The sequence below is a fragment of the Lissotriton helveticus genome, chromosome 1_1, assembly GCF_964261635.1.
Source record: "Lissotriton helveticus chromosome 1_1, aLisHel1.1, whole genome shotgun sequence".
NCBI lineage: Eukaryota > Metazoa > Chordata > Amphibia > Caudata > Salamandridae > Lissotriton > Lissotriton helveticus.
The window spans coordinates 1,473,885,740-1,473,907,311 of record NC_136057.1 but is presented as its reverse complement, the minus strand read 5'-3'; the positions used below and the strand labels follow the sequence as shown (position 1 = coordinate 1,473,907,311).

General features: G+C 44.9%; 1 protein-coding gene across 3 annotated transcripts in view; it reads right to left on the bottom strand.

Annotated features, from left to right (window-relative positions):
• PAN2 (poly(A) specific ribonuclease subunit PAN2) overlaps positions 1-21,572 on the bottom strand; it is a 1,642,407-nt gene that overhangs the window by 548,685 nt on the left and 1,072,150 nt on the right. For all 3 annotated transcript variants that reach the window (XM_078686370.1, XM_078686378.1, XM_078686384.1), the window contains 2 exons: positions 10,642-10,841; positions 6,117-6,265 (listed from right to left, as the gene is read on the bottom strand). In XM_078686370.1, the coding sequence (XP_078542496.1) occupies positions 6,117-6,265; positions 10,642-10,841 (349 nt within the window). The remainder of the gene's footprint in view (positions 1-6,116; positions 6,266-10,641; positions 10,842-21,572) is intronic.

Genomic DNA, 21,572 nt, shown 5'->3' with positions numbered 1-21,572 from the left:
CTAGCATGTGTGCCAGGACACAAGCTGTTAAATATATCTGATGATTTGGTATTGGAGTACTGCAAAGAGTTGGCTGACCAAGTGCATTCTATCTCTCACCAGGTTGGAGAAGACATTGTGGCCAGACATTCGACTCCAGCTCATGATCTGAATCCAGGAGATTGGGTAGTGATAAAAGATCACACCCGAGAGTCAAGCCTAGCACCTAGGTGGGGAAAACCACATCAAGTAATATTGGTTACCACCACAGCTGTGAAGTGCAAAGGAATTCCAAACTGGATTCATGCAAGCCACACCAAAAGAGTGACAGAACCTGACGGAGTAGAGGCTGAAGGTTGTGCAGCTTAAGGATAGCAAGTGATAGATCCTGAGGTAGCTGATGAAGAATGACTGAGCATCAGTCAGGATGAATCTATTCCAATAGTTAACATACCTGAAGTAACAGTAAGAACATGAAGCCAAACATATTTAGATAGAGTGATAGTGAGGGTGAGACAGGAATAGAAGAACACACTCAGATCACAGGCACAAAAGCAATTATAAAATCTGAGGAGGACCAGATAAGGAATGAACAATATAATCAGACAAATGAAAATAGAAACAACACTCCTGAGTTTGAGGAAGGACAGATAGGCACTAGAGAACAAGTTTAGGCAGAAGACAATCAAGAAATTACAAGACCTGAGCAGGACCAGACAGGTATAGAAAAACGTGTTCAGGAAGGAGGCGAACAAAGTCAAAGCCAAATCCAACAAACTCCTGAACAGGGCCAGACTAGTATAGAAGAACCCATTCAGGCAGAAACGACAATGGTAACAAGCCGTGGACAAGGTCGGATAGAGAGGAAAATAACCAAATTGTGCCACAACTCAATGAAAACAAAAGAATATCTAAAGAATCTGAAAGCACAGTGCCAGCTAAGAGACTCAGAAAAGGTGATGCCTGGCCTAAAAAGATTGAAATATCGCCTTAAGACAATAAATGAAGAACCAGACCAAGTAGATGAAATTACAAGTCAGTCTGGACCATCCACAGAAAAACCAAAAAGGAGAAGTCCACGCTTGAAAAGCCTGAATAATACATTCAAAGGTCCTGAATGGACCTCTGTAATTCTCGAGGATTTTGAGAATCTGGAAATCAGTGATGAGGAATTGATTGCTGATCAAATTGACAAAGTGAGACCAACTTGAAAATTTCACCGTTTATAATCTGTGTAAAAGTTACAAAGAGGGACTAAGTCTCCTTAGTCAGAAAAGGGTGATAGTAGAGTTACTGGAAACTCGAACATTTTTTGTATAAAGACATGTTGTAGAATATGCATATGTAGTATACTGATAGTGCTCATAGCATGGCTAGGACTGACAATAGCAATACCTTACTTAATGGCTGCTAATAAACAGAATGACACTAGTACACATGGAAAGGTAGCTAACCTTAAACAAGACAGAGTAGATTTAGAAGCACCAGATGAGATAGAATTACAACATAATAAAATTAGAAATAGACAGATTTAAATGTATTTGCTAACCTGTTAGTACACTATGTAGAAACAATGGAAGTGTCATGTCTTCCCTGGACCGGACCCAGGATGCTTGTTTCCAGTCCAGGGTAGACATGGCTTGGCAGTTCGGGCTGGACTGTTCCTATGAGGCACAGGGTCTGACTGATTTGCATATGGCCATGTCTGAACTGGGGTGGCGGAGTGTGCTAAAGAATGGTGATGGATTAAACCCAGATCAGTTGACTGGGGGTGAGCGTTTGATTAGCTCAAACGCTCCGTCCATCATCCCCTTTTGTATCGCTTTGTTCGCCCTAAGTTGGCAGGGTATGCTCAGACGTGAGTCACTTGCTCACTTTGCCACTGGATTCAAGATAGCCTGGCTGATGAGGGTTATGAACCCGAAACCGGTCCCAGGATGCTTGTTTCCGGTCCAGGGAAGACATGGCTTGGCAGTTCGGGCTGGAATGTTTCCATGAGGCACAGGGTCAGACTGATTTGCATATGGCCATGTCTGAACTGGGGTGTCGGAGTGAGCTAAAGAATGGTGATGGATTAAACCCAGATCAGTTGACTGGGGGTGAGTGTTTGATTAGCTCAAACGCTCCATCATCCCTTTTTGTATCGCCTTGACATATTATTGGCAAAAGAGGGCGGAGTCTGTAGAATGCTGCAGGAGCAACATTGCTGCACCTACATACCTGACAAAAGTATTGAAATTGGAAGGTATGTCAGAAATAGTACTTATTTGGAAGAAGAATTAAAACCACTGGAGGTTGACAGTGCATGGAAGAGACTAACTGATGGTCGCTCCTCTGTAGGTAGTTGATTTTCTAATGTAGGAAAAAGTATTGTAGGTCGAACACTGATGCCAATAATGGGAATAGCCCGATTGATTTTAGTGATGATTTGGTGCAAATGCAGCAGAAACAGAAAAAGGTATGCAGTAAATGAGAAAGTAAAGAAAAGAAAATATAATGAAATTAAACTTAAAGAAATAAAGGGGGATATTTACAAAAAAATGAAGGGTTTCCAAAAGAGAAAAACAGAGGAAATCCTAAAGTAATAGAAGAAATTGAATTGGGAGAAAGTTAAAGTTGGCATCTGGTTCCGTAATTAGTGATGGTATAGAATACCATCAAAGAGGGGATTGATGGAGCAAGGTTTCATACGTACAGAAACTTGCTCGTAATCAAACCTCTTGAAATAACATGTAACTTATTAACCAACATGTTTTGTGATTACTAAAACCGCACTACACAACATTTCTACTATCTAGGGGAAGCTTAACTATGTGCTTTTACTAACAGTAATCCGAGTGTCCTAATATGGCCGCCGAAAACGCGCGAATGTTTCTGCGCATGCATCTACTACATCTACGTAGTGTGACGTATCTCTGCTTTTGGTGGGAATTTCTTGCAGATGCGCTTCATGCTTTACATACTAATGCACATGCTCCTGCTCGAACTAAAACTTGTGTGTTCTGCTTAACTATTAATACTATAGTTAAAATAGAGTAATGGGGTTAGACTAGAATTAAGTGGTATTCGGTGCATTCATTTATTTTTATATTCTAATGTGTCTCTCTGACTTCATTGATAGCTCGTATTTGGGCCTGAAGGGAATTGCAAACTCCATTTTAAAAACATTTGGTCATGCACAGATAACCTCGAAACCCTCACAGCTTTGACAATGAATTGATGCCAGTTCCCATCTTATTTGCGACGTTCGTGGGAAACTTACCTAGTCAACCGGAGCAAGAGGAAGAGAAAGCACAGAACTTTATAGATTGTATATGAATTGAAATAATATTGCTGGGTGGGATAAAAAAGCTTGGGAAAGTAAATTATGGGCAGGAACATTGATCAATTACATTGAATGAAAATTACCTCATACTGGTATGGTGTGATGACCTCTCCTTGTCTTTCTGACCAATCAAATGTAGGGAACACATCGAATGTGCAACATTAAGGGGGTGTGTACTGACCCAACTTATGCTGAAGGAGAATCGAGAGCAGATTGCTAGTCTAGCTCTTTGACAGAAGAATCAGGAGTTTTGCTGAGGGAAAAGAATCGACCCACCCAGTCGGGGTCCGACAGTAGCCATAGAGAGGGGTGTAACGATGGCGTTGCACTTAGCGGAGGTTGCCTGTCATGTCCTGCACCTGTCCTGTCTGCATCTGATTAGTCGGGAGCCTTTTCTCTTGGCCCAGCCCGTGGCCAGGGTTGGTCCTCGCACCATTCTAGGTAAATATAATCTGTGTGGTATGTCCTTGTACAGTTTCCCTTTTTCACCCTTCTCAGGTACCAATGTCTAAAGTCTTAATTAAGTCTCCATAGATTTTTGCTTTGATTATTGTTCTTGAGGAACTATTGAATAGTCTGTACTGGATTTTGACTCTCAAAATACTGCATAGATAAAGTGTTTAAAACTTTCCAGAGTCTGTGGTTTATTTTTCATAAGGTAAATGTTATTCTCAACCTATTATTCTATTGGTAAGTCATGGTGTACAGGTATAAATCCTAAGGTGAATAAAACTCTGATAGGCAGGAAGTTAAGTTGGATTACTAGTTCAAAGTATGAATGTTTATGGGCCCAGGTAAGTATGATTTACTGAACTGGTAATCCTGCGCTGTCACCGCAACCGGCGAGGGGAGGACGAAGAGCGGCGACGCTTCTTTGACTTTTTGTGCTTCGCCTTACCTGAGTCCGAATGCGAAGACTTCGAATGATGGTGCTTGCTCTGCGACCAGGCCCTCGACCTCCCATGGGACCGGGCCTGGAACGACGTGGGGGAAACCCCCAGGCCTCCAGCCATTTTAGGACCGCTCCCGCAAAGTTTTCGGTGCCATAGCCCGGCAGTGGAAACACGACTCTGTGTCATGGTCACGCCCCAGACAGAAGAGACACTCACGGTGCAGGTCCGTCTGCGACATCGTGCGCGGGCAGGTCTTGCAAAGCTTGAAACCGGGCATCCCTATGCACCAGGGGTACAGTTGTACTTACAAATAATAGCAAAAATGTACTTAGTCAACAAGTGACTGGGTACCGCTCTCTCCGGATCTGCGCTTGCTTGCGCGAAAAAAGAAGCAACTGACGTCAGCGCGCGTGTGCGCGTCCAAGTAGCTTCAGTGACGTCATCTCAGCGAATACGACGCCAACAACGCATGCGGAGCCGAACAACGACGCCTATCGACACGTACTGCTGACGAAAGTTTTCAGGATCCAGTCTGACGCCTGGGGATATTCTAAGGTAAGGAATCAATCACTAAAGTGTCTCTTTCAGATAATGCAAGCTCCTGTACACTAGTAAGGGAGACCTGGACTCTCGAAATAATGCACCTCATTTTGGTAAGACTATTTAGAGGGCCAGCTTCCTACATTGCCCATGTGAATTACCAGCTAAGGGAGAAGTCACTATACCTCGTGACTCAAAATACTTCTTAGAAGAAAAACAACTTGCAAACGTTCGAGCCCAACACTAGATGGCAGGAGTATGCAAAGCATGTGTATCTACAGTATCACATGCTACGAACTTACAATTTAACATTTTGAGGATGTCGCACTTTCCCAGTCTTGCAACATTTATTCAGTACCGCTAAAACTAATCAAATATCAATCAGTCTCTTACAAGCTCACATCAATAAACCTGCATTATCTCTCATTACACGTAGTAAAATCTATGAGGTTTTGCTTAGGATTATCAGGAACTTACTACATGTTCATCTGGTGACTTTTCTAAATCAAGCCTGCTACACAGAGTCCCTCCACATCTTTACAAATGTTTTGGTGTATTTAAATCATGGCATTGTAGAAATTCCCCATTTTTGTGATGCCTTATTTCCCCATTGCAAAACCCCTGATTTATGAATAACTTCTGATATCTAGACATGTCCGTTGCATTCCATACTCTAAGAAGCAGGTTAGAAGCCTTTGTTTCCACATTCTTATAGTCAGTACTTTTTCCTTTTGAACATACAAGGTTTATTTCAAGACTGGTATATTTTTCATATTTAAAGCAAGATTCTCTTATGTCACCTGCACTTTCATTGTTACTTGAGTTCTCATTTGCTTTCTTGCTTCTTTAGCTCCTCCATCTAGGTTAGTCTAATACAGATCTATATAGTAACAGAGTGTTCCTTGTTCTGTCTGCATACTTCTACTCTTGTTCTTGTTTGTATGCAGGTTCCTTGTTGTGTATTACAGTGTGCTGTGATATGCATGCTGCCAAAGGATAAAAGGAATGGGAGGGGGAGGCATGTGACCAATGCAAAAGATGTGGCAGAAGCAATAGAGAGGAGTCAGAGGGTAGGGGTGAGTGGGCAGGAGCAACGGGGTGGAACAAAGGTGTCAGTAGGCATGAGCAAGCAGGTCAGAAGGGATCAGGAGAGGTCAGAAGAGACCCGAAGTAGGTGCAACGGAACTCAGAGGACAGAGAGTCGATATAAGATAGAAGGGCAGATCATAGGAAAAGGAGATGCCAGCAGGAAAGGGCATAGAACAGAAGGACAGAACAGGTAGGGAGGCCATAGGACAGTTCTAGACAAGCCTTTGGCATAGGAGGTCAAAGAGCTAAGATTCACACTAAGGTTTATGCTTCTTGGAGGTGGTACATACCGCTGCCGCCGTTCTCAGGGTAGTACAGGGTAAACAGTAAGTTGGAGGACACCCGCACTGTCTCCTTGCCACAGCGGCACATACTGCAGTTCTCCACCTCGCACCCAAACAACTGACCAATCACAGAGTCTCCCGAAGCTCCGAAGGAACTGAAAGACATACAAAGGTAAGGTTTAAAATCAGGCATGCAGATGGAATACCATAAGCAGTCAGAAATGATGAATCTGGAGAAATGCACTTCAATTTTATGTAGCATACATTTTAATAGAACTTCTATCATTGTCTGGCATGCAGTCTTGGAGAGTTCTCGGTCCTCGGAACACAAGTGAAGGTTTAAAAATAGCCAGTGCTAGGGGTGTTGCTACCAGTGCTGCGACACGCTGAGATGCACCCACTTAGCACACATCTCAGAAATACGTTTTTTTGTTTAAGCTGGAGTTTAGCTTTTATTTTCCAACGTTTTTTTCTACTATCATCACCACACAGTGTATATCTTGCATGCATATATTCGGAGAAAGTGCCCTCTTTCTGCATGTTTTCCCCCACTTTTAGCTGAATCGCTGATGTACTTTGATTGAGAGTGCTCTGGGCTCCTGCTAATTGGGTACCCAGGGCCTATGTTCTTTCCCATACACTACATTGAAACCTAAATCCAATTGGCATCTCTGGCCACAGGTCAGCCCCTGGTAAATGGTACCACAGGCAGCCAGGTCACTGTGACCAGAGAAGAGCTCTAAGGGCTGCAGCACTTAGTGTGCCACCTTTAGAGGTCCTGTACCATTACACTCTCACTGCCTTTTGCAGGCTGCATGTTTAGGTGCAGAACAAAGTGAAGAGTCGACATGGCACACCTCTGTGTGATATGCCTGCAACCCACTGCCCTGGCATAGATCTGTCACCCCTCTAGCTGGGTGCACTATACCAGTGGTGAGGGTACAGGTGTATGAGCCCTGTACCCCTACAGTGTCTAGGTACATTCTTAGACATTGTAAGTGCAGTGCTGCCATTAAGAGTATATGGAGCTAGGAGTTTGTCATTACGAACTCCAGAGCCCATAATGGCGACACTGAAAACTGAGAGTTTGGTCTCAAACCTCTCTGGCATCAGTTTGAGTTTAATGTGCAGTGTGGAATTTAATGACAAATGCACACAGAGGGCATCTTAGAGTTGCCCCTGAAAACTAACCCACCACTAGTATCCAGGTTGAGTAGTTGCTTTCAGCTGCCACCACTGGACATGTTTCTGGACCCCTGGGTCGAGAGCCTGCTGTTCTCTGGGGCCTGAAACAATGCACATCCTGGGACGAGGTGACAAGCCTACTCCCCATGATGGGCAGGGTTCATGAAGGGGAAGCTTCAAAGGCTTGCCGCCTTTGTGAGCTTCCCCAGGCCACTTACTGCTTTCAGCAACTGGTCCCACTGGGTTCTGACCCCCACTTTGGTTGGGAGAACCAGGGGAAAAACAAGTGAGGAAGAGAGGTGTGCCCACCTCTGCCAACTCCACCCCTCAGGTGATGGAGGTGAGGTGAAGCACAACTCTGAGCCCCCGCCATCTTGCAGATTGGGGTACTCAGCCAACCAGGGATAGGCTCATGCCCCCCTCCCACTGGAGGGTAGCATATTAGAGGGTGTACCCACCCAGGGAAGGGACCCATTGGTCCCTACCTTTTACCTACCTATTTTACCTACTTATTTATTTTCATGCTTAAGAGTCCCTTAGAGTTGCTAGTGTTGGAGAGGATTCTGTCCTGGATGAAGTTCCTTTTTGTGGACCTAATGAGTTGGTGGTGTTATGTCATGGCGTTCTTGTAGGTGGTACATGCTTACAAGGTTTTGCTGTTCCTCCATGCTTTTGAGTCGTCTGCACATGCATTTGGATTCTCGGAGGTCCGTGGTGAACCCGGTAGCTTTCGTGGTGCGTTGGGTTTCTGAGTCCTGGAAGGGGGCGTGTGTTTGAGAAGTCGGTGATCCATCTGTGGAGTTTGCTGGCTGCAGAGTTGGCGCAGGTCGAGGTAGGTGGAGGAGTGTAATTGAAGGAGAAGTGAGGTGCTCTTCGGTGATCTTGCTCCAGTTCCTGCATGGGGGCGTGGTGTACGCTTGTGTGCGGTTGGTTTCGAAAAGGAGAAGTGGACGCAGTGGTGGTCCGTCCAGAGGGGTTGCATGGTGTGGCTAAAGTGAATGTTGCTTCCTACTGCAAAAATGGGGTCGAGGGTGTGTCCTGCCTTGTGGGTGGGGATGGTGACGATGTGCTTCATTCTGAAGTTGGTGAGGTTGTCCAGGAGGGCGGTGGAGTTGGGGGTCGTTAAGGTTGTGGAGGAGGAAATTCAGGTCTCAGAGCAGTGCGTAGTCTGTGGAGGCAAGGGTGTGGGGCACAATGAGGTCTGCGATGGTTGTGGTGAACGTGATGAAGGGTCCGGGAGGTCTGTAGGCAAGGGTTCCACATAGAGTTGTTCTGGGGTTGATATGGATCTGGAAATGGAGGTGTTCCATGCGGGAGGAGTCGTCGTTAGTGCTGGCTGTTGAGTCGGAGGGAGTTTTTGTGAAGTCCACCTCCAGGGTGGTTAGGGCGGTCCGTCCTCTGGATCTTGTACCCATCTGTGATGTCGGGTGCGGAGCTAGTGTTGGTCCAGGTCTTTGTGAGAAAGGCGATGTCGGGCGATAGGGTGTTGAGGAGGTCCCAGATTTCTAATGTGTGTGTGTGTGTAGGTAGCATACTTTGAGGAGGATGCAGCTCAGGGGTTTGGGCTTGCTGGCGTCCGGTGGGTTGGAGTTAGCAGTGGGGGTCCGGAGGTGGGTGAAGGTGCAGCGGCAGTGTCAGCAGGAGAATTGGCAACGGGTGGTGTCAGGCGTCGACAGCTGGCAGTGGTTTCTTCCTGGGTGGAGTGCAAGGAGGGTTGCTGAGTCGTAGCAGTGGGTGATCAGAGTAACAGGGTCCCTGGCGCTGGTCGCGTTCGGGCGCAGACTGGCTTGCTTTCGGCATGGCTGCCATTAAGTGGGGTCAGGGGAGGGAGCGAAGCTGGGAGGCAAGGGAGGGGCACAGGGGCAGCAGCGTCAAAGGGGCAAAAAAATGCAAACAGGGAAGAAGAGTGAAAAAAGGCACAACAGGACAAATGGACAAAAAGACACAAATATAACAAACAAAGAGGCACAAAACAGACCAAATAGACAGGAAGGCACAAAGAACAAATAGGCACAAAGAAGGCAGAAACTGCACAAACGAGGCACAAAAAAGGGCATAGATAGACAAAGGCAGAAAGACAAGGCAGACAAAAGGCAGAAAGACCAGGCCGAAAACCACAGAAAGGCTGGCCGAGCGGACCAGCATAAGAGCAAGGTCTCCCACTGGACCACCAGAGATGAGGCACAGACAGAAGCCTGCGGGTGGAGGAGGGCCTCGACCACCTACCTGGAACCAGAGTGGTGCTGGGGTCAGCAGCACAACGACCGCTGTGCGAGGGGAGAGCAGTTTCCCTGACCGGGAGGTCAGAGGTCTTGCTCCGAAAACATTTAAAACAGGAAGTTTTGAGCACCATTATAACGGGCACAGGGAGTCACGGTGTTACATAGATTATTAACCAGAGGTGGTTTTATTGTTTTTTCATCATTTTGGTATTGGTTGCGGGCATATCGTCATTGATAACTTTCTGTGTCACAATCACAATGTCTAAGGGAGTAAGCGCACAGGACACTAGTCATTTCTTCGGTGCACTCATTACCTGAGTTTTATAGTGTTATTTAATTTTAGAGGCTTTTTTCATTTATAGCACAATACACTGTGGGTGTGGCACTAAATGAACTGAGTTATTTGTTTCGTGTAGACACCGTTTCAGGAAAGACCTTAAGACCTGGCTCTTCGAATGACCCCAAAGGAGTTGCGCTCACCCTCCCCTCAGCGCCCTGAGAGCCTAACGGGTGAGTAGTGCACTTTACAAAACCCTGATTTATTGTAATGGTCACAGTTAAGATGGTGTGGCACATTTAGAAGCATCAATATGCGATATACTGGGTATCCAGCTGAAGTGCATTGCCCAGTTTATATTATCTCTTGTTTTAGTTTGCCCCTGACGAAGAGTCATACACTGCTGAAATTCATCGGGCATTTGGAAAATACTCGTCATAAAAAGTCGAAACCCCGAACAGTTGCAATACACATTTGATTCGTTTATTATGGAAATCAAATCCATTATGACAAGGTCGGATTTATAAGAAGATAAATAAGGATTCAACGTTTGATTATTTAACTTTGGGATGAACTACGATTTAATTATTTGGTAAACTGTAATTCAACTTTAATAAACATCGATTCAGCCTTACTGGCAATTGCGGCTCAAATGGGGGGTGGGGCTCACCCCTACCACCCGCTATTTTTAAGCTGTGCTCACATTGGCAAAGTCATTAAAGAGTGCGCATCATCAAACAGACTGCAGCTAACCCGAACACATCGGTTGGAGGACGCTGTTCAAAGAATGGGTGAGAAGTGTGCAGACAGCCCATGGACCACCCCTTAGCCTCGCCCTCAATCTCACCTGCCTCCGACGCCGCGGTAGGCCTGGGGCCCCTCCTGCTCCTGTGTTTCCTGGTGGAGCTGTGTCAAGATGAATCTGCACCAGCTCTGAATCAGGCGGCCCAGGTTCACCTTCCCCGTGGCCTCGTCCGAGTCCGCCAGGATCAAACCGAGGGCAGAGGCTTCTGGGATGGTGCGGAATGCTCGCAAGAAGTTGCTGGCCTGGAAATTAAAGGGGAGGGTGGATACCGACGTCAGAGAACAATCTGAAGAGACAATAAGCGAAAACAGGCATTCTCTTAAACCTTTACCAGTTACGATAAGCAAGACATTACTTATGTCACCCACAGCTTTTCTCAGAGAGACCATAGCATCTTCTCCTGCTGGGACGTCAACTTCTCACAAACAAATAGGGAGGTACTTGTAGGGTGACCAACTGGCAAGGGTGCAAATTCAGGACGGTGAGTGTAAAAATTCAGGACAAAAATTCAGGACAGGAGGTCAAAATTCAGGACAATACGTCGTGACAAAAGGTACGTTTTACAGACACATCAGAGGAGGTCGCGCAATAGTATATAATTAAGCCCATCCATATCCAAACATATTCAACCATTTGCAAACCTATCCATCATGTATCCTTCCATCCATCATTTCACTCATCCATCCCCCATCCACCCTTTCGCTTACCAATCCATTATCCATTCATACACCCTTTCAACCTTTCCATCGGTACACGCATCCATCCACTCTTCCACCCATCCACTCTTCCACCCATCCATCCATTCATTCAGCTATCCAGCCTTTTAGCCTTTCACCCATCCAGCCATCATTTCACTTACTCATCCATCCACCCACTCATCCTTCCACCCATTCACCATTTCAGTCATCCAGCCTTCCCCCATTCTCTCAATCGACTCTCACATAGCCATCCTTCCTTCCACCCATCCATCTACTCATTCACTCATGAATCCATCCACTGATACCATCACTCATCCATCCTTTCTCTCATCCATCCACCCTTTCACTTCTTCACTCATCTAACCATCCTTGTCCATCTACCCACCCTTTCACTCTTCCGTCCATCCATCCACCCTTTCACTTATCAATTCATCAATCCAGAAATCATTTCACTCATCCATCCATCCTTTCACTCATCCAGCCACCTTTTTACCCATCCATCTACCCTTCCACCCGTATATCCATCTATTTACCTTTTCGCTGATCCATCTTTCCACTCACTCATCCATCCACCCTTTCTCATTATCCATCCATTCACCCTTTCACTAATCTATCCAGCCATCCCTTTACTTACTCACTCGCCCACCTTTTCACATTAATTATGAGCTGAGTATTTGTCGGCAGAGTTGCAGACAGAAGAGGCCCATCAAGAATTTCACAGTTCCTGTTGTTCCTAAAGCACGGCTTGGGGTGGGGTTCCCTATGTGCCCCTACACATAGGCAATCTAAAAAAAGTGGAAGTCATGTATGATATACAGTGCCAGGCCATGAGGTGACTGACATGGTGTTGTTTCCAGAGCTTTAAGTGGGATGAAAAAACTGGGAGGTCTCTCAAAAGGGGGTGTTCTATGTAATTAATGGCGTGGCTTAAAACACCTACGCAAAAAATCTGTGCTTAGTATGGTGTACCGCCCTACTGGTATTTTGCCTCTTCTGTCATTGTTATCTAGATATATTATACAAAAAGTAACATTACACCTGCAACAAGCCAGAACTATTGGCTTTGTCAATGATTTTTAGTTGCATAAAATAAAAAAGCAGCAATCATGGCTTCCTTGAATATAATATTGAAAATGCATCAGTTCTAAAATGACGAGACTGAGAAAGAACTCTAGTCCCTTCTTTTTAACTTCTTTCACCAGCTTCTTTTCTTGAACTGGATTCTCGCCTAGCAGCATTGGCCTTTTTGCGCATTTCTTCCATCTGGCAGAATGCCCTGCCCTAGACAGAGGCTGGGGAGGCCCACCACAAGCTTGAACAGCCCAGACTGGGCCAATGTCATTCTGTATGTGGTAATCAGCCGCATACAGAATGACAGTGGGCAGGATGGGGCTGCTCTTGTGCTCCGAGGAGTGCAGTGCGAGGGGACCCCATCAGGGAGTTATGGCTTCATGCAGGGAAACAGTGCTGTTCCCTGCAATGCCCGAAAATACAGACAAAAAGCGCGCATTAAAGGGATCCTCGCGGACAACGGACGTGAGGTCCAAATTACAGACTGTCCGTGAAATTTATCGGCGGTTGGTCACCCGAGGTACTTGCGCAGCTCAGGCTTGCTCGTGTTACTTCAGAAGCAGAAGCAGACGCAGGTCCTAGGCAGTGAAGAGTGATGCACCTTAAACAGCAGGTCGCGCTTCGCTGGGGTAGGAAGAAGGTACCCTCGCTTAAAGATTGGTTGAATGATGTCACGTATGGCCATACACAACTCAGCACATTTTGGGAGCTTATGCCTCGTCCTCGAGGCCCCGTGACATATGGGAGCCATTCCTGGACTGGGCCCGGAAACAATCTGAGCCTCCTGACAATGCGCATACTGCGGATGATTAGTAGTATTATTCACTTCTGCATTATAGGTGCCTGTTTATACCTGTATATAATTTCTTGGGCTCATGATGTCAATGCTGTAGGCATGTTTATACATCTAGTCTTTATACCTCTAAGGCTTATACAGAAATGTGTATAATATGTTATAGATTGATGCTTACAGTTCTGGAATCTCGATGCTATATGCGGGATTGTGTGCGTGGGTCGCCCAATGTCATTCATTAATTCTGCTGTCATCTACTGTCTTGGTCTGATACTTATTTTAAGCGGATGTACTATTATGCTGGCTCTTTGAGTTGTAATTGTCGGTTATTATTTTCCTCTTCGAAACGTAAATAAAGACATTAAAAAAAAGAATGATGCACCTACTGTAGAGTGGACGCACAGCATAGCTCGCATGGGACTTTTAAAATCATACCATGTGTACCACATCACCGGGAGCAGTCCAGGAGATCATTTAGTGGCAGCAAGGTTGCCAATCATACAGAAAAATTCAAAAGAACACTCAAGGCCTCTTCAAATCCTATGTATGAGGTTATTATGAATTTGTAAACAAGAGCAGTACATGGGGTTTCAAGAGCAGAAGTGAAACAAGTACAAGGAAATATAAAAACACTGAACAGTCACCCATGGCAGCTATCATGCTACTAGACAAAGTGCATCCTGTGATCTAATTACCGAATGATCTTTAGTGCGAGAAGTTCATAAAACTGCTTAGCGTGTAGTGTCACAATTTCGACCTGAAAGTCAATTTGTCAAGCCTCATAAGAACGCAGTCATCGGTCTTGAGCGTCTAGACAACATAGGGGACGGTCCTTTCACTGAGAAAGAACACATGAGAATGAGAATGACATTCACTGTAAGTTTGTTGAAGGGATGCAAGTGGACACAGTGAAAACATCTCTGCATGTGGTCAAGGCGGAGGCATTGCAGGACTACATCGTAGTGATCTAACAGTGAAAGTCATTCAGGCCGACCTCCTGCCATCTTGTGAATACCTATGCATTGAAGTGACTGGGGGTAATAATCATTCATGCAAACTGCACACGTTTTACCACCCCCTTGAGAAAACCTTCCCTTTACAGAACATATCATGGACAAGAGTTCAGGCACCGCAGATATCCAGGGCACTCAGATCTTCCTGGGAGATTTTAACCTCCACTGGAACGATGTAAACGAGGTGGTAGTTAGTAGCCTTAAATCCTTCCTACTTGACCATAACCCCATCCAAATATGTGACAGCCCTATGCATATGTAGCAAGCGGGGGGTTGACTTAGCTCAGACTGCAGTTTAGGCAATAATCAAGGTCCACACTTTGTCATCTTCAACGTGGTTTATTTGTACTATAGACCTGTATATTCCAAGTAGCCAGAGTTCAGAAATAAGGACAGATAATTCCTCTAATCTGGTTATGGTATTATAAATGACACATTTTTTATTTATGTGTTGGTTTTGAAAATAGCAAAATTAATAGCTTTGTCATTTACAATGCCAATACTTTTAACTTTTGCAAATGTGACACCTATATCATTTGTAATGCAACATGTTTTGTATTTACGTGACTTAGATGTATTGATATTACAAATAACAATGGCTTAATTTTTTTTAAATAATACTTAAATAAAAGTTATTGTAATTTATAATGGCAATAGCTTAAACTTTTGTAAATTACTTTAGTGAAGATTATGTTCAGTGTATTTTATTGTGACGAAAATCCAAGAACAGAAGTGAAATATTAACATCTTTTTGTGACATTTGTAATAAAGCTTGAAACATTGAGAGAACATATTTGAACCAGTTGTTGTTGAATGCTTGCACAGATTGATGTTGTGGTGGAGCGGAGTGATGTGGTGGCGACGAGTGATGCTGTTGCGTTCAGTGATGCTGTGGTAACGCATAGTGATGTTGTGGTGCCCCGGAGTAATGCGGTGGTGGTGCTGAGTGATGCGGTGGTGGTGCTGAGTGATGCGGTGGTGGTGCTGAGTGATGCGGTGGTGGTGCTGAGTGATGCGGTGGTGGTGCTGAGTGATGCGGTGGTGGTGCTGAGTGATGCGGTGGTGGTGCTGAGTGATGCGGTGGTGGTGCTGAGTGATGCGGTGGTGGTGCTGAGTGATGCGGTGGTGGTGCTGAGTGATGCGGTGGTGGTGCTGAGTGATGCGGTGGTGGTGCTGAGTGATGCGGTGGTGGTGCGATAGAGTGAGGGCAATAGATAGACAGATAGATAGAGTGAGGGCGATAGAGTGAGGGCGATAGAGTGAGGGCGATAGAGTGAGGGCGATAGAGTGAGGGCGATAGAGTGAGGGCGATAGAGTGAGGGCGATAGAGTGAGGGCGATAGAGTGAGGGCGATAGAGTGAGGGCGATAGAGTGAGGGCGATAGAGTGAGGGCGATAGAGTGAGGGCGATAGAGTGAGGGCGATAGAGTGAGGGCGATAGAGTGAGGGCGATAGAGTGAGGGCGATAGAGTGAGGGCGATAGAGTGAGGGCGATAGAGTGAGGGCGATAGAGTGAGGGCGATAGAGTGAGGGCGATAGAGTGAGGGCGATAGAGTGAGGGCGATAGATAGATAGATTGAGGGCGATAGCTAGATAGAGTAATTATGTGGTATGTAACTATGTGGCACTGAGTGGTATTTGGAGTGTATGTTGCGTTGAGCACAGTGTAAATATGTGGCATATAATTATGTGGCATTAAGTGGTATTTGGAGTGTATGTTGCATAGAGTGCAGTGTAATTATGTGGCATGTAATTATGTGGCACTTACTGGTATTTGGAGTCTATGTTGCGTTGTGCGCAGTGTAATTATGTAGCATATAATTATGTGGCACTGAGGTATTATGAGGAGTGTATGCTGTATTCAGTAGAGTGTAATTGTGTGGCGTGTAATTATGTGGAACTTAGTGGTATTGTTTGGAGTGTATGTTGCATTGTAATTATGTAGCATATAATTATGTGGCAATGAGTGGTATTGTGTGGCGTATGTGTTGCATTCAGTAGAGTGTAATTATGTGGTGTGTAATTATGTGGCACAGAGTGGTATTTGGAGTGTATGTTGCGTTGAGCGCAGTGTAATTATGTAGCACATAATTATGTGGCACAGAGTGGTATTGTGTGGAGTGTATGCTGTATTCAGTAGAGTGCAATTGTGTGGTGTGTAATTATGTGGCACTGAGTGGTATTGTTTGGAGTGTATGTTGCATTGAGTGCAGAGTAATTATGTACCATATAATTATGTGGCACTGAGTGGTATTGTGCGGAGTGTGTGTTACATTCAGTAAAGTGTAATTATGTGGCATGTAATTATTTGGCACTGAGTGGTATTTGGAGTGTATGTTGCATTGAGTGCCGTGTTATTATGTGGCGTGTAATTATGTGGCACTGAGTGGTATTTGGAGTGTATGTTGCATTGAGTGCAGTGTAATTATGTGGCGTTTAAGTATGTGGCACTGAGTGGTATTTGGAGTGTATGTTGTATTCAGTAGAGTGTAATTTTATGGCATGTAATTATGTGGCACTGACTGGTATTGTTTGGAGTGTATGTTGCATTGAGTGCAGTGTAATTATTTGTAATATACTTTATTTCGATTTAAAAATAATCACAAAAGTCAGCACAATGTATATAAAAATACAAAATACAGAATCAAGGGAATGATCATAAGACATTACATTGCACTATTCCAATACACTAGACTGTGATAGGGATCCTTAATACAGCAATAGAACTATAAAAGTTATAAAACTAAGATAAAAAAACCTTCCTTTTCAGTAGACAAGAAGCAGTTCATAATTAAAAATACAACAAATGATTAAAAAGAGCAATATAAATATATAACAGGTGTGGGGAGACACATATAAAAATTACAGGTGCTATACTTCAGCCCATCGAGTGACCCACACGCGGCCCAGAAACTTGGCTGCAGCAACCACATATGGGCCATCCACAGCAGATTTAAATAATCTAAATGCCTCGCTGTGATCAATGGTCCCCATCGCGGTGCAAATGGGTTTGAGCCAGTATCGCCTCAAGTTGGAATAAGCTGGGCATGCGAAAAAGATGTGGGCCACCGATTCTACCCTGTCTGGGCAGAATGGGCATTTATTATTTCTGTCTAAAGAGCCAAACCACTTGGATCTAAATGCCTTGGTTGGTAGGGTAACAACTCTGAATTGGTGAAAAAGTTTGCGGTCACGGGTAGTGTTAATTAGGTCCCAATATTGCTAAAATCGGGGTTCCGACTTTGTATATAGAAAGGTGCTAGACAGTGTAGGACTATTAATTGACGCAAACTGTCGAGAATAAATCCAATTCCAATATGTTGTCTTGAGCTCTTTTTTGGTAGGGAATGCACTTCCCTCAGGGAAGGACCACAGATGAACAAAACCCAACTCGGTAAGAATGTATTTAGTACCCCTGAACCACTCGATTTTATTAAACACATCTAGATCACGAATTTCCAGGGCCTCCAATGCATAGGGGGTCAATTCGGGAGTCACCCAGAGTCTTCTCCAGTATAAAACTGATCTAAGTCTGGCGACATCTCTTAGAGAGTGACACCCCAAGTCCAAATAGAGCGGAAATAAGGGGGTTGATTGCGGCAGACCTGTTACAGATCTAATGAATTTGTTTTGTATTACTACTAAAGCGTCCAAGTTCACATACGCCCACAACTCGGAACCATACAAAATAGCCGCACTAACTTTAGAGTTATATATCTGGAGTACTGGGGCAACCGGTTTAGTGTGGGAACGATTAAATTCCCTTAGCAACGCCCCCGAAAGTTGATCGTGTTTAACCATTAAGCAATCAATTTGAGGCTTCCAGCTCATCTTTTTATCTAGTATTACCTCAAGATATGAAAAAGTCTCAGTTAGTTCTAATGCACCCTCCCGCATCCTAACTGCGCCGATGGGCTTTGAAGGGCTTTGGAGGACCATAAACTTTGTTTTATCAACATTGACCACAAGGTCATGGTCTTCACAGAACTCCTCAAAGCGTGTCAGAGCAGGTTGAAGTCCCTGTCTTGTTTTAGATATGATAAGAGTATTGTCTGCAAACATTAGGAGTGGTATCTTTTTTCCACCTAAACACGGGGCATCCGTTGGGTAGTCTTCATAATATTTCAGAACCCCATTAATGTAGATGGAAAATAGGGTAGGTGCAAGAACGCACCCCTGCCTAACTCCCTTCTCACCAGGAAATTTGTCTGTAGTATGACCAGCTGGGTCCCACCTAACCTGGGCATAGTTGTCTGTATGCAGTTTAATTACGAATGATAACCTTTCCAAGGGTATACCCAGCTTTAACAGGCTGTGCCACAATTTGGGGCGAGGAACTAAGTCAAAAGCAGATCTTAGATCCACAAATGCTGCATAAATAGCACCTTTCCCCAAAGTAACAGTGCGCCAGTAGTTAAGAAGAAATGCGTTACTTACCTGTAACTGCAGTTATCCAGTATTGGTGTCTTTCATAGATTCACATGCCTGAATCATTCCCCGTCGTCGAGATGGGAGCCCCCGGTACATAGAAAAGTAATGTCCTATAGACATACATAGAGAAAAGTAGGCCTATGGGCCTTGCCTTAGTAGCCTATGTCCTTTTGTAAAAAGGACTAAAATCCTGAAGGTAGCCAATCAGCTACCACCTCCCTCTAGAACCTTCCTGCCAGGAGCCTCAGTCTCTCAGATTTTCGTACGCACCAAGCTAGGTAGACGTAACATATGGTATAGAGTGAGAGATGAGACCTTCCTGGGGAGGCGGGAGGGTTGCATGTGAATCTATGAAAGACACCAATACTGGATAACTGCAGTTACAGGTAAGTAACGCATTTCTTATCCAGTATTATGGGTGTCTTTCATAGATTCACATGCCTGAATCAGAGTAGCAAGCAATACATCATGCACATTTGCGATGGAACATAACGAATAGTCTGAGATAATACATATCATGCGACTAGTAACCACCAGCAATACAATAAATAAAGTAAATAAATGTGCATACCATTGCAGGACAGTGGGAAGGAGGAAAGCTCATCTTACTGGAATAGATGGCGAAGTACAGCCTGGCCCACAGCTGCATCCTGCATCAGTTCCGTATCCAGGCAGTAGTGCCTGGTAAATGTATGCGGCGATTTCCAGGTCGCTGCCCTGCAGATGTCCAGAATCGGTACTCCAGCGAATAGTGCCGCCGATGTGGACACAGCCCTTGTGGAATGCGCTCGGACTTTGGAATGTAATGGACGTCCGGCTTTGTCATGGCAAAAAGCAATTGCCGCTGATATCCATCGTGAAATGCTTTGTTTGGAGAGTGGCATGCCTTTTCTAGGTCTGCTGAAGGCGATGAAAAGCTGATTCGTTTTTCTGAAATGTTTTGTTTTGTCTAGGTAAAATTTTAGACATCTTTTTAGGTCCAAAGAGTGAAGGGATCTTTCAGCTACAGTACTGGGGTTTGGGAAGAATGAGCGAAGTACAAGTGGTTCATTTAAATGGAAGTCCGAGGGGACTTTAGGAATGAAGCGAGGATTAGTTCTTAAAATCACTCTGTCCTCTCTGAACTGCATGAGAGGATCTTGTAATGAAAAGAAGTGCTGTTTTCCATGAAATGTATTTGATATCAGCCCTATGGATGGGCTCAAATGGGTGTTTCATCAATTGGTTGAGTACCACATTAAGGTGCCATGTTGGTGAAACTCGTCTTGGCCTTGGAAATGATCTATAGAGCCCTTTAAGGAATTGCTTTATTAATCTGTTGGACCATAGGGAAGGTCCTTTTGAAGTTCTTGTAAAGCGGGAGATTGCTGCCAGATGAACTCTAATAGAGGCATGTGCAAGTCCCGATTGTGCCAGATGTAGTAAATATGGCAGTAACTGCTCTGGAGTGATCTTGAAAGGATGGAGATTGTTGTCCTTACACTAAACACAAAAGCGTTTCCATTTCAAGGAATAAGTTTTGTTTGTGCTAACTGCTCTTGCCTTAGCTAGGACTTCCTTGCACTGCTGCGGGATGTTTAGGTGGCAGAACTCTCGGTACTCAGGAGCCATGCCGATAATCTGAGACATTTCAGATTCGGGTGGAGTACTTGGCCTTTGGACATCGAGAGTAGAGAGGGATGTTGATGCAGATGGATTGATGGTTGGACTGAAAGGCGACGGAGGTCCGTGAACCAATGCTGTCTCCCTGGTGGCAAAGAGGTCTATTTGCGGTCTCCCCCATTCCGAGAAGATGTCGTTTAGAACTCTTTGGTCCAGTTCCCATTCGTGGGACAGTGACCTCTGTCTGCTCAGAGCGTCCGCTATGACGTTGTCTTTTCCTGGGACATACTCTGCTGTTAATTTGATGTTGTTGTGTAGTAGCCAGTTCCAAATTTTTTGCGATTCGCGAGACAGTGTCAGCGAACGTGTCCCTCCCTGCTTGTTCAAGTAGTGCATTGTGGTTGTGTTGTCCGTTCTCACAAGCACTGCTGAGTTTTTGATGCGAGGGAGGAATGCTTGTAGAGAGTGTAGAACTGCTCTCAGTTCTAGGAGGTTGATATGTAGAGTCCTCTCTTGTTCCGTCCACTTGCCACTGATTTGCAATTCCTGAAGGACTGCACCCCATCCTTCTAGAGAAGCGTCTGTCGTTATGACATGTGGAGTTGCTGGTATCAAGAACGTCAGACCTTTCGATAAGTTCTTGTCTGTTGTCCACCAAAGTAAAGCCTTGGTTATTTGTCGAGTGAGGACGATGTGATCCTCGAAAGAACCTGTACATTGGGTCCACTGCTTGGTCAAGGCCTCCTGAAGGGGGCGCATTCTGAGCCGACAGTGAGGGATGAGTAGTATGCAAGAAGACATCATCCCTAGAAGGGACTTGAAAGTACGGACTTTGATAGTGTGTTTTGAAGACATTGCGGTAGCCAGAGCCATCAGTTTGTGTTTTCTTTCTTGGGATGGGAAGGCTTTGGAAGAAATTGTATTTAGAGTTGCCCCCAGGAAAGTTATAACTTTGGTGGGCTGTATGGTCGATTTCTCGTAGTTGAGAGTCAGACCTAGGCGCCGGAAAATAGCGAGACAGGCATTGGAAGACATTTGCGCGTCTGTCATAGATGGTGCCTTCACCAGCCAGTCGTCCAGGTAGGGGAAGACCTGGTGATTTTGCTGTCTTAGGAAAGCTGCCACAGGAGCCAGGCACTTTGTGAAAATGCGTGGCGCTAATTTGAGGCCGAATGGGAGGACACAGAATTGGTAGTGTTGATCTGCTACTTCGAATCGTAGGAATTGTTTGTGGCGTTTGTGTATCGGGATATGGTAATATGCGTCTTGCAGGTCTAAAGACATCATAAAGTCTCCTTCCTCTAGGGATCCTAGGATTTCCTGGATAGTCACAATTCGAAACGATTGGCTCTTCAAGAAGGTATTG